The 13,049-nt window shown below is 35.7% G+C and overlaps 1 protein-coding gene across 5 annotated transcripts in view; it reads right to left on the minus strand.

The window, feature by feature from the left end:
- LOC150085489 (uncharacterized) overlaps positions 1 to 13,049 on the minus strand; it is a 265,026-nt gene that overhangs the window by 175,881 nt on the left and 76,096 nt on the right. For all 5 annotated transcript variants that reach the window (XM_090374071.1, XM_090374070.1, XM_090374069.1 and 2 more), the window contains exon 4: positions 4,230 to 4,378. In XM_090374071.1, coding sequence (XP_090230197.1) covers positions 4,230 to 4,378 — 149 coding nt within the window. The remainder of the gene's footprint in view (positions 1 to 4,229; positions 4,379 to 13,049) is intronic.

The raw sequence follows: 13,049 nt of genomic DNA on the forward strand, positions 1-13,049 counted from the left end.
TAATAATATTTCGATATACTAATGATCATCAAAAAAAATTTATACAAGGAAGTGAGTTTAGTTATGATATCGGTTTGCTTCCTCCTCTCTTTCAACCCGTGTACTCCAGGCTAAATCAGATACGAATGGCATACTAGATCATCACATTGCTACTTTTTCGTAGGTGTCATTACCTCTATGCAAAGTCCGCCAAAATAAAGTGTTCTATTTGATTATTAGTCTATGCCAGTATATTAACCAATAACCAAATAAAAGTAATTTGTTTAAGTAAAAGTAAACCAAATTAAGTAATAACCAAAAAAAAAATTATATTAAATATTATAATGATACAAAAGTGGTGTACGCTATAAATATGCAAAATTTATTTTATTTTTTTAAATTATTAATATGAATTTTTGTGGAATACTTGTTCACATCTCACGGAACACTAGTGTTCTGTGGAACACAGTTTGAGAAACGCTGCTTTATGCAGTCCTTCCAAACTTTCCTCCACACTCCATTCATGGTTTTCTGAATCACTTCATGCTAGGCACTTGAAATATTGTAGATGCCAGTTTTAATGTTGTCCGATTTCCAAAACCCCTTTAGGCGCGGCACATTTTTTCCAGTGTTGATGGCTTTAATAGCTTGGGAAAAGATGTTCCTTATGTAATAAGCTTTAAATGTGGCAATAACATCTTAGTTCATTGTTTGGATCAGAAATGTAGCATTTGGAGGCATGTAAAAAAATTTTTATATGATTGTTTAAAGTCCTGGCATGTTGTCAATGATCAGAATTGCTTTGTAATCAAGGTTATTTTTTGTAAAATATCTTTCCACTGCAGGAGAGAAGAATTCAGCATATCAATCAACAAAAAGAGGCCTGGTTTCCAAGCTTTTTTATTAGCTTTCCCAATTACAGGCAGGTTTGATTTAGTAAAACCTTTAAGAGCCCTTGGATTTTCTGAATGGTAAAAACTAAAAGGAGTTTTAATTTAAATTCTTCCCAGCGTTGCCAACCAACAATAAAGTCAACTGATTCTTCACTGTTCTGAAGCTTGGCATGTTTTTTTCTTCTTTTGATATGAAACTTCTTTTAGGCATTCATTTCCATAAAATGTCCTATTTCATCTATGTTAAAAACTTATTGAGCAGTAATAACACTTCTCTTCAATAATTTTAACAAGTCCTTTTTTGAAAGTTTCAGCTCCTTCTTGATCTGTACTTGTGGCTTCTCCCTGGACTGCTATGTAGATTATAGTGCTTTTTAAATCTATCAAACCAGCCCTTAATAGCATTAAATGGTTCCACTTTTTTTTTCGAGGTGAGCTTTCTTCAGATCTTCACATAGGCTAATCACTTTTTCTTTAATAATAATTGAACTTAACAGAATTCTGCATTGGATATTCATCTTCAATAAAATATTTAGAAGTCTCTCCATTTCAACCATAATAGCTGGCCTAGCTGTAATCAATTTAGTTGCTTGCAGTGGAACAGCTGCCTTTCCTGTGGCTAAATTTAATTCTTTATTTTTTATAATTGTTCGTATAGTTGAAACTGCCAGTCCTAAACTATTGCACACATCCACTTGTCATTGACTGGAATCGATTTGCTTCAAAACATCTAATTTAATTTTCAAACTCAATCTTTTACTTATCTTTGCAGTCTTCGTGCCACCTCCAGACGTTGCTTTTTCATTCCTATGCACCATTATTAACTCTTCAAAAATGTAACTGCATTTCATTAATTACGATACAGTACAATGGTTGAGTAAACTGTCAGTTGTGGACGATGTCTAACACTGTACTGAGTGATGACTACATTTTGGATAAATGCATATAACACAAATATTACAAGCAATACTGCATATTCCTTAACTTGATAATTTTTTCAAATGTTGATCTTAGAACTACGTAACAAGTCACTGGACTGCAATTAAATGTAGCGTGGGAGAATATTTCACTGAGCGTGGGGCAAAATTTCTCAAGTCGGTGTGGGAGACGTTTTAATGCTGTTTTGCTATTCATTTTCATGATATCGACTACATCAGATGAAACTTTTTGTTAAACATGCCAAAAATTCAATCCGTAAAATCAATCCTTCATTGGTAAAAGAGCATTATAGTGAGATACATATTATAATATAAGAACAGCGTTATAGTATATCAGCGTAAAGGAAACCGTGTTATAAAGAGGGCCTACTGTATTTAAAAAACTTATAAGTAATAGATAATTGGATGCTTGTATTAACAATAATAATTAATTGGTACAAGTTTTTGTTTTAGAGGCTGTCCTCTAGTACAGCCAAGTTTGGTCTGATGATGGGTTCAGGCAAGGTTCCTGAAATGTTGCCTAACTGTATAGTATATTTAGTCAATACGTTGAATAAACTAAATTAAAAAACTCACATGGTATAAATAGTGGCTATTTAGAGAGATACGTTTAAGCAACATTAACTTGCTATAGAACTGCAGAATAACTTTGAGTGGCATGATGTATCTGAAGATAAATAATTTTCAGGCACATGTAGAACTACAAAATATTTTTAGTTTTGAAACTTCATATAAAAAGCTGTAGAAGATGTTTCAGCAATAATTCTACAGAGTGGCATAGTGTTATGCTATTTTTATAAAGTCACTGGTATTATACAAGGTGTGATCAAAAAGCTCATGAATTGAACTAATATTTGGGAAATGGTGAAGCTTGCCAGCTATGCTATTTGGACAGATTGCCTTTGAAGTTGTTTCATTTATTATTTCTGCTCAAAAAAACAGTTATAAACATAAAATACATAAGTGAAACTATTAGTTCCCTTTCATTTTGCAGTTTACAAAACCATTGCGGAGTGGGAGATTAAATTTCAAAACATGCAGGCATATTCATGGTAATATGTTATGCACATAAATAAAAAAAAAAAAAAAAACCTACCTTCCATAATGGTTATTATAATTAACTTTACTACTATAATTAAAAGGACACAGAGACACATACAGGCTGTGATCAAAAAGTCAAGCGACAGAACTTTTTGAGAAATGAAGCTTAACAAGTTATTCAGATGGATCTCTTTCAAAGCAATCAACTTGACACTGTATACAACAATTTCAACATTTCTGCAGCTTCTGGAAGCACTCCTGATAGGCTTTTTTGGAATTGCTAATAGTTCTTGAGTTGTATTCTGAATAATTTCTTCAGTTTGCAAATCCATGACCTTTCAAAGGGACTTTAATCTTGGGAAGAAAAAATAAACCACAGTGAATTAAATCCAATGAGTATGGTGGACTACAGTAACAGAGTGCTTTGCAAGAAATTCTCAAATAGACAGCACCAAGTGTGCATGGCATTTAATGCAAGCACCAATTACTTGAAACTCACTTTTCTGACCATTTTTTTTTTTCCTGAATGGCATCACACAATTGCAATAGAACTGTTTTGTAGCATTACTGGTTCACTGTTTGACCATAGAGGACAAATTTATAATGAAAAATGTCCTGCAAATCAAAAAAACACATAAACATGCTCTTCATATTTGATTGAGATTGCTTTCAGTTTTTTTTTTGGCCTTGGAGAAGATAATTTTCTACTGAGAGTAATAGGGATTTGGGAATGTGTCACAGTTCCAAACCTTGTGTTTTTGTGTTAAAACTGACTTGCATCTCATAAGAAATACTAGTTTCACTAGCAACTTGGCAATAATTAAACAGCAATCAATCCTGAACAGATCACAAACATGAGCAATTAAATCAATAGTTTTTGAAACTGAAGGGTGGAGAGAGAGGACCATCTTCAATAGAAAACATCTTTAAACTATGAGAACCAATGAAAAGTCTCTGAATGTCATAACATATCTTCTGATAGCTGTTGTATTTTGTAGGCTTCTGCTACACTTTCCATAATTTGAAACAAAAATGGATGAAAATTCACCCTATAGTAAAATCACTATTTTAAAATGCAGAAAAATAGATAAAGCAGCTTATTACAATTAAATAATTAAATTCAATATAGTTATATATAACTATATTGAATGGCTGACTGACTGCAGTTAAATGGGTGATTCAGGTGTTGCTACATCTAGATGCACTATGATGCTGCAATTTCAAGATAAAAAGTATCCTTGAACAGTTTAATCACACCTCATACTAGTAAACAAAAAATATTAATGGAAATTATATATGATAAGATATAATACATATTAATCAATACATGTGATTTATTTTTTTTTTATTATTAAAAGTGGATATTTATTATTCTTACAGGAAAATCTAGCATATCTGGCTTATCAGAATGTGGATTCATCTTCACAAGAGTTAATGACTGGGTAGTTAAACAAAGACGATGTGATCCTGTTATGTTTCTACTACTTCCAAGGCCTTTATTTTTTACAGTCACTTGCCACACATGTTCTGTAATACAGTGATATGGTTAAAGCAAATGAAATTCAATTCAGGTGCTTCAGATAGTAGTACAGCATTTAAGCAGGCTGTGCTACTGTCTGACATTTGTACATTGGAAATCATGGATTACCATGCTTATGCTTAATATCAATAAGATGTAATAAATACAGCATTATAAAAAATAATCGCAGAAGCAGTTATTTGACACCTTTCTGAATTGCAATAATCATACAATCAACATGGATTGAAATCACACATACCTTTTGTGCACCCAGAATTTCTAATTTATATTGATACTGTACACAAGACATATGAAAAATTAATAAACCACCATATTAGTATTAGCAACAGTTTTAATAAAATGATGCTTATATCAAGCTTATATAGCACAGCTAAAGAAAAAAAAAAATAAATCCATTTCACTTGCTTCTAATTGTCCACCCTTTTCACTTATTTTGTATAATCCTCTAAATTTATTCAAACCATTAAACACCTCAATCATATCACCTTGCAGGTGCCTAGTCTCCAGACACTGCAATTTCCAGAACTTAAGCCTTTCTTGGTAAGAGTAACCTGTTGTTCCCCTCGTCAATCTCATTGCCTTTCTCTATACTCATTCCAACAGCTCTATGTTCTTCCTAAAATGAGGCTTCCAGACCTATATGCAGTACTCAAGGTGTGGCCTGACCAATGCCTTACACAAAGGAATAAAAAAGGTAAAAAGGTAAAGTGCAGCCATTATCAACCCACTGCAGGATGGAAGCCTCCTCAACAATTCATGCTGAGGGAAATGAACCATAATCTGCCACGCTGGTCCAGTGCGGGTTGGCAGATCGACCGTATTCAGCAGTCAGGGGTTTGAACCCCGGTCTACTCAAAGAGCGTGTACTACTTAACTCCCGCTCATGACCACTCGGCTACGGAGGCCTACACAAAGGAATAATCACCTCCTTATCCCTGCTAGCAAAATTCCTGTATATCACTGATAGGACTGAGGACATGAGCTGCACTGGCAGCTCTGCATTGCTCAAAAAAACTTCATATCTGACTGCACAATTACCCCCAAGTTTGTTGGCTAATTACAGTTTGTACTACTCATCTGCTTCACCCTTCAAACTTCTTCTAAATCCTCATATCATAACAAAAGGTTAGATTACCCCTTTTGTTGCTTTTTATAACTGGATAGATTTTATCAGATCCAGGTGTTTTTACTTTTAGCTGTGTGACATTTGTACATTGAAAATATCCTGTACAAATGTCATACAGCTAAAAGTATGACATTTGTATATCCAGCTATCCTGTAGTTATCATAAAATTATTTAACTCCCAGTCAGAATTAGGTGGACGTCTGGACTTCATCTCTAATAGCTTCCTGTGTGAATGTTGATGAAAAATATGTTTTCCATTTACATAATCTAATCGTCAACAGTTTCATGCCATTCATATAAAAAATACCAATGTGATCCACCCATTTCCTTCTAGCACACTAACATAAGCAAAGAATTCTTTGCTACTTTTCTTTGCACACTTAGCCAAAGACTTCATAATCTGTCTCAGCATGCTTACCCCATTAGTAACTTGATTACATTAATTTATAACTGTAGGATTGTATGTTCCTGAAAATCATTAGATGCACTTTTCTTATCTACTACTAAACTCACCAGTTCATCTGGTATCCATTTTGGTCTAAACCTTGAACAATAAAATATTTATTTTGAACTGGAAAAGTGCCAACATTTCCTCACTCTACAAGAGTGAGTTAAAGAAGTGGTGGGCAATTATAGACTAGTGAGTCTGACTTCTGTTTTTGGTAAAGTAAATCTAAATATAGGACCACCTGACCAAGAATGGCATTGTAAATGAGTCTTGGAATGATTTTTATGAAAGTGAAGTGTTGCCTTGCGAGTCTGGTAAATTCTGATGAGGTAATAAATCAGATGGATGCAAGAAACAACTTTAACATTCTATATCTGGATTTCAGTAAGACTTTTGATAGGCTGCTAACTTTCAATTCCGCATGAGAAGTTATTGTGTAAATTATATAATTATATCAGATCAGGATTAGGGAGTGGTTGAAGGACAGGTGATAGAGGGTGGTCATAAATGAGACCACCCTCTACTCCTGTGTATTCCTCAGAGTAGATTGGTATCCCTCAGGGATCAGTGCTCAGACCTTTCTTGTTTCTTACCTTAAATGACATCCAGGTAGGAATATAGAGGAAGCCATTGAAGTTTTCTGATTACACTTAAATGTTGAAAGGGTGGCTAACAATTGAAACCAGGCTATGGCACTTCAGAAGGATTTGGACTGATTGCAAAAATATGGTCACAAAAATAGTAGCTAAAGTTTAAAAGCTACCAAATGTAATTAAATACATTTTTTTATTGCTGCTAAGTACGATACAAGTATTAGGAGCAATAATACTCGTCACGGCAACATGGCCAGGAGTTTTACATTAAGACAGAAAATGATACATAAAATGATTAAAAAGTGAGAAAGGGAAAAGTTACACAAAATTAAAAAGCATATAAAAATGAAATTATAACAAATAGGAAAATATAAAGAGAGAGAGAAAAAAAATGAACGTCGTAGCACAAATCAAGAACAATTAAAAACAATGGCAGGGAGGTTGACTCAAAAATCAAGCCATGGATTGTTATTGCTGCTCACAAACACAGTGCAATAGGGATTGAAGAGGTGGATGGCTGGTGTCGATGTTTAGTAATCTGGCACAGTTTAAGCCACAAGATTTAGATAGAGTTATTCCAGTAGGGTATTCATCTAAGGGACAGAAATCCAGTTGTAGTTTAAAGATGAAGAATTAAAGGATGTTCAGGATGTGAAAGAATAGGGGATTATGATCATCATCATCAGCCATTTTCAATCCACTGCAGGATGAAGGCCTCTCCAGCAACTTTCCCATTCCTTCTGTTTTGAGCACTGGCCATCCATTTACTACCCACAAACTCATGAATTTCATCTATCCATCTCCGCCTTTGTCTTCCAGGTTTTCTTCTAGCTCCTCTTGGGTACCATTCTATTATTTTCTTAGTCCATCTGTCATCACATCTTCGAGCTATGTGTCCTGTCCAAGACCATTTTAGTTCTTTAGTTTTGATAAGAATGTCCTTTACTTGAGTTTGCTGCCTAATCCATGTGTTTCTCTTCTTATCTAACAGTCTGATTCCCAATATAATTCGTTCCATTCTTCACTGTGTAGTTCTCGGCTACTCTTCCATTCTTTTAGTGAACATAACATTGGTTCATATATTGGTTCATTATTTTACGTTTCAGACAAACTAGGATATTGCTCTTCAGTATGTGACTATATTTCCAGAATGCCATCCATCCAAAATTTATTCTTCTCTTGACTTCCAGCCATTTATCATTATTATAGCTAATAACTTGTCCTAGATAAGTATATGACTTCACCTTTTCAATTACTGCTCCTTCAATCATTATTTCTCTTTCTGTGGTATACTTTTTCATCATTACTTTTGTTTTAGCCATATTCATCTTTAGTCCAAAATCCTTACTAACTGTGCATAACTGATTAAGATTTTCCTCTAATTCTTTGGGATCATGGCTTATGACCACAATGTCATCTGCAAATCGTAAATGGTTTAGGTACTCTCCGTTCACACTGACTCCTTTCTGCGACCAGTCTAATCTTCTGAAAGCTTCCTCAAGGGCAGCAGTAAACAGCTTCGGAGATATTGTGTCTCCTTGTCGAACTCCTTTCTCAATTGTAAATTTCCTACTGTGTTTGTCTAGTCTAATAAAGGAGATAGCACTCTCATATATTTTCTTCAAAATCATAATATGCAGGGTATCTATGGCTTGTCTTTCCAGTGCCTGAAACATTGCCTTATGCTGTATGGAGTCAAATGCCTTTTCATAATCCACAAATTCCAGGCATAATGGTGTTTTTTTATTCATTTGCTTTCTCCATTAGCTGTGATATTACGTGAAGGTGATCCATAATTGAGAATCCTGTCCTAAAGCCAGCTTGCTCTTTCGGTTGATTCTCATCAAGTATTCTTTCTAATCTGTTAGTAATGACCCTTGTGAACAACTTGTAGATGTAGGATAACAAGCTAATTGGTCTATAATTTCCAATTTCTGATTTATCTCCTTTCTTATGCAGCAAAACTATGATTGCATTATTCCACTGCTTAGGCATCACACCTTTTCTAATGCACTTTGTGAAGAGCCTTGCCAGTTTTTGTGTTATGTCTCTTCCTCCCAATTTTAACAACTCTACAGTAATTTCATCTTCTGATTCTTCATTTTCTTCAATGCATGTTCTACCTCATCAGGAAGAATATTGGGTATGCCATATGTGTTGCTACTTTGCAATCCATCTTCCCCACAGCTGGCATCATTCCCTCGCTCCTTCTATAATTCTCTATAGTAGTCTTCTGCTATTTGAATTATGCCTTCTCTGCTGTTTATAAGTACACCATCGCTATTCTTCAGTTTCAGTATCATTTGTCTTTCTGTATTACTGCTCATGGCTGCTGATTTAAATCCTTTGTTTTCCCTTAATGCTTGTTCTACTTTTCTTGTGTTAAATCTTCTTATGTCCTCTCTGAGTCTCTTTCTAATGGCTTTGCATAACTCAGTATACTCAATTTTCTCCCTGTCAGTGTTTTTCTTGCTCTTCATTTGTCGTCTTCGGTTCATCATGACAAGTGTTTCTTGACTAATTTTTTCTTCTTTGGATTTCTGTTTCCCTATAGGTTTCTTGGGCTTTATCACTTTCAGAAAGTTGTAATATTCCTCATCGATATCTTGGTCCTGAGCAGTCTGCAGAAGCTCAAACTTGTTTTTAAGTTCCAGTACATACTGCTTTTTCTCCTCCTCAGTTATCTCAAAGACCTTTGTATTATTTACTCGAGTCAGTTTTTTCCTTTCCTACAGCTATATCAAGTGTACATCTTACCATTCTGTGATCACTTCCAACATTTACCTTATTCAGGACAGTAAGATCATTCACAATATATCTTCCATTTGGACTCTTCCATGTCCACTTTCTGTTCACCCTTTTCTTGAAAAAAGTGTTCATTACTGACAGTCCTTGAGATTCTGCAAATTCCACAAGTCTTTCACCTGTTTCATTTTTTTCACCAATTCCAAAATTTCCTATAGTTCCCCTTTCTGCACTGTTTTGTCTTTTTCCAACCTTAGCATTGAAGTCGGCCATAATAATTGTGTAGTGGGTTTTCTGCTCATCTAGAAGACTCAATTTCGGTGTACATTTCTTCAACCTCTTCATCATCATGGCTCGATGTTGGTGCATAAATCATTATAACCTTTAGCTTGTACCTCTTAGGGGATTATGATACAGAGACAAAGTTCAACACGCAGTGTAAACAGGGATCGAGAAGTACACATGGTGTATAGATATGACTTAGCACAATTTAGCAAGTAAAGAGGAGGTCATTATCCCTCTCTATATTATGATGTGAGACCACACTTTGAATAATATATCTAGGTTTGGCAGACATATCTAAAGAGAGAGATATATAACTACTAAAATGCAAAGAAAAACAGAAAAGAGTTCTTTACCTATGTAAACTCTAGAAGGAAAGGGATGAATCAGATTGGTCCACTGGATATTCATGGTTCAACTGTTGATGATCCTGCTCAAGGCGGCTAACAAACTAAACGAGTATTTTGCATCTACATTCACACATGAGGAGTTATTCAGGAAGGGGAATGCCAGAAGTGAAGTAAACTCTGGCAGTGAGCTAGATGATTTTGTAATAACTGAGAGGAAAGTGGAGGAGAAATTGTTGAGGATAAACACAAGAAAGGCAACTGGGGTGGATGGAATCTGTCCAATTATATTAAAGGAGACGGCAAAGGAAGTAAGCAAACCCTTAGTCATAATTATGAGAGCTTCCCTGGACTCAGGGGAGGTACCCATGGACTGGAGATGTGCAAATGCGACCCCAATCCACAAAGGAGGGTCAAAGGGAGACAAGGTAATTACAGACCTGTTAGTTTAACTTCTGTTCCAGGGAAATTAATGGAGGCACTGGTTAAAGAAATATTGCAGGATCATCTAGACAAGACTTCAGTTATAGCTCGGACACAGCATGGGTTTGTTAAGGGGAAGTCTTGTCTGACTATTTTTGATTGGATACTATGATGTAGTCACAAAGGAACTGGATGCTAAGAATAACTTTGATATCATATATTTGGATCTTAGAAAGGCCTTTGATACTGTTGCATATGGAAGACTGCTGCACAAATTGGAGCAGTGTGGCATTGGAGGCAAATTGCTGCTATGGATAAGGGATAGTTGAGTGAGAGAAGACAGAGTGGTAATCAACGGATACTGCTCTTCATGGATTAATGTTATTAGTGGAGTCCCTCAGGGTTCGGTCCATTGTTGTTTTCTGTATTTATAAATGATATTGATGATGGTATATCAGTCTTAATGTCCATGTTTGCAGACGATACGAAGGTTGGCAGGGTTGTTAATGACACCAATGACAGTACACTGCTGCAACAGGATCTAGAAAAGTTGAGCAGATGGGCTGAGAGGTGGCAAATGAAGTTTAACATTGATTGACAAATGTAAAGTACTACATATGGGAAGCTGTAATCCCAGAGTAACGTATCAATTCTGTGGTACCACACTGACAGTGGTAGAGAATGAAAAGGACCTGGGGGTAATTGTTCAGGCAGGTATGAAGTTTTCTGAGCAGTGCAGATGGTCTGTAAGAGTAGCTCATGGTGTCTTGTCAATGATATACAGGAATTTTTCTAGCAGGGATAAGGAGGTGATTATCTCCTTGTATAAGGCAATGGTCAGAGCACATCTTGAGTACTGTATACAGGTCTGGAGGCCTCATTTTAAGAAGGATGTAGAGCTGTTCCAACGAGTACAGAGAAGGGCAACAAGATTAGTGAATGGAACAAAGGGTTGCTCTTACGAAGAAAGGCTTAAGTTTTGCAAATTACAGTGTCTGGAGACTAGGCACCTGCGAGGTGATCTGAGGTGTATAAAGCCTTGAATGGTTTGAGCATGCTCAATGCTGATGGGATTCTTCCTCTTGCTCAGAATAATCGACTGTGAGGGCATAAATTCAAATTGAGGAAAGACAGTTGTAGGATAGATGTTTGGAAGTTTGCCTTTAGCCAGCGGGTGGTTGATTGCTGAAACAAACTTCCATCTGTCATTGTAGAAGTTGTTAGCTTAAATACATTCAAGGCAGAACTTGACAAACATTTGGAGTGAGTGGATGGGTGAAATAAGGGTGTTTTTTTTTTTTTTTTTTTTGGCTAATGCTATATAAGCTTGCTTACTTTCATCGTGTGCCTTTGCTAACGCTAATGCTAAATTCTCTTCCATTTTCCTCTCAGTTATTTCAAATTCATTGTGATCTTTTTTAGAGTTTGATAAACTTCTGGCTTCCACTTCTCTCCAGAATTCTTTGTGTGTGAATGCAGATGCAAAATACTCATTCGGTTTGTCAGCTAACTGAGCAGGATCATCAACAGTCGGACTACTGATATCAAGTGGACCGATCTGATTCATCTCCTTCCTTCTAGAGTTTACAAAAAGAAAAAGTCTTTGCATCCTTTTCCAGAGATTTCTCGTAATCTGCCTTCGCTTGTCTAACCTCCTTTGTGACTTGAGTACAGACTAGTTTATATCTAACAAAGGCTTCTGTGTTGCCTGATAATTTATGTATCCCAAGCATTTTTATTCTCTGCTGCGAGTCTCATTAGTTCTTCTGACATCCATTTAGGACACAACCTTGAACAGTATTTGTTAGTTGGTATGAAAAAGCCTAGAAGCTTCAAAGATTAATTCTCGAATGCTTCCCATTTAGAATTTGATGTTGGTAACATCATCAGTAGTTGGTCCCACTGTATAGAATTTAAAAACTGTCTGAGACCACCATAGTCACCTTTACGAAAGCAAAAACCATTCCCCTCACCCCTGATAGTAGTTCCATTTTTTAAGTAAATTCCCCATCAATACACTGTGATCACTGCCACCTAGTGATTCCTTTATCCGCTGATCCTTAATGCACAAACAATCACTGCTGTTAATCAGATCAAGAGTTCTACTCCCTCTGTTTGCCGCTCGAACATGCTACTGTAGAAAACAGTCATCCAATAAAATCACAAAAGTTTTGCTAATGTGCAAGTGACCAACCCACAAGTTTCAGTCAATATATGGAAAGTTAAAATACCCATTATAAGAAATTGTGATTTGCTGGCCCACTATTTCTCTGTACCGCTGTTTGATGTACTTATCATAGTTATTAGGCCTATAACACACTCGTCTCATTTTTGCTTTTTCACTGCTTATGCTGCACCAAACTGACTCAACACTGCAATGGACACCCATATCAACTGGACTTTCTTAGATTTTATGTGTTTCTTAACTAATAATAACCCCTCCTCCTTTCCTATTCTGTCTATTCTTTCTGTACACATTGTACTTCCCAAATTCCAATTCTGCATTCTTTATATCTGTGTGACACAATGTCTCTGATATCCCAACAATATCTGCTTTTGATGTTTTGACTAATACCTCAAATTCATCAAATTTGTTTACTAAATTCCTAGCACTGGTGTACAAGCAAGTATACATGCACCTGTTCTTATTCTTAGCTACCCTACACAGCCCATGTATTTACTTGGTCCATGATA

Source organism: Mastigoproctus giganteus, chromosome 5, assembly GCF_048544385.1.
Source record: "Mastigoproctus giganteus isolate SK-2022 chromosome 5, ASM4854438v1, whole genome shotgun sequence".
NCBI classification, from domain to species: domain Eukaryota; kingdom Metazoa; phylum Arthropoda; class Arachnida; order Uropygi; family Thelyphonidae; genus Mastigoproctus; species Mastigoproctus giganteus.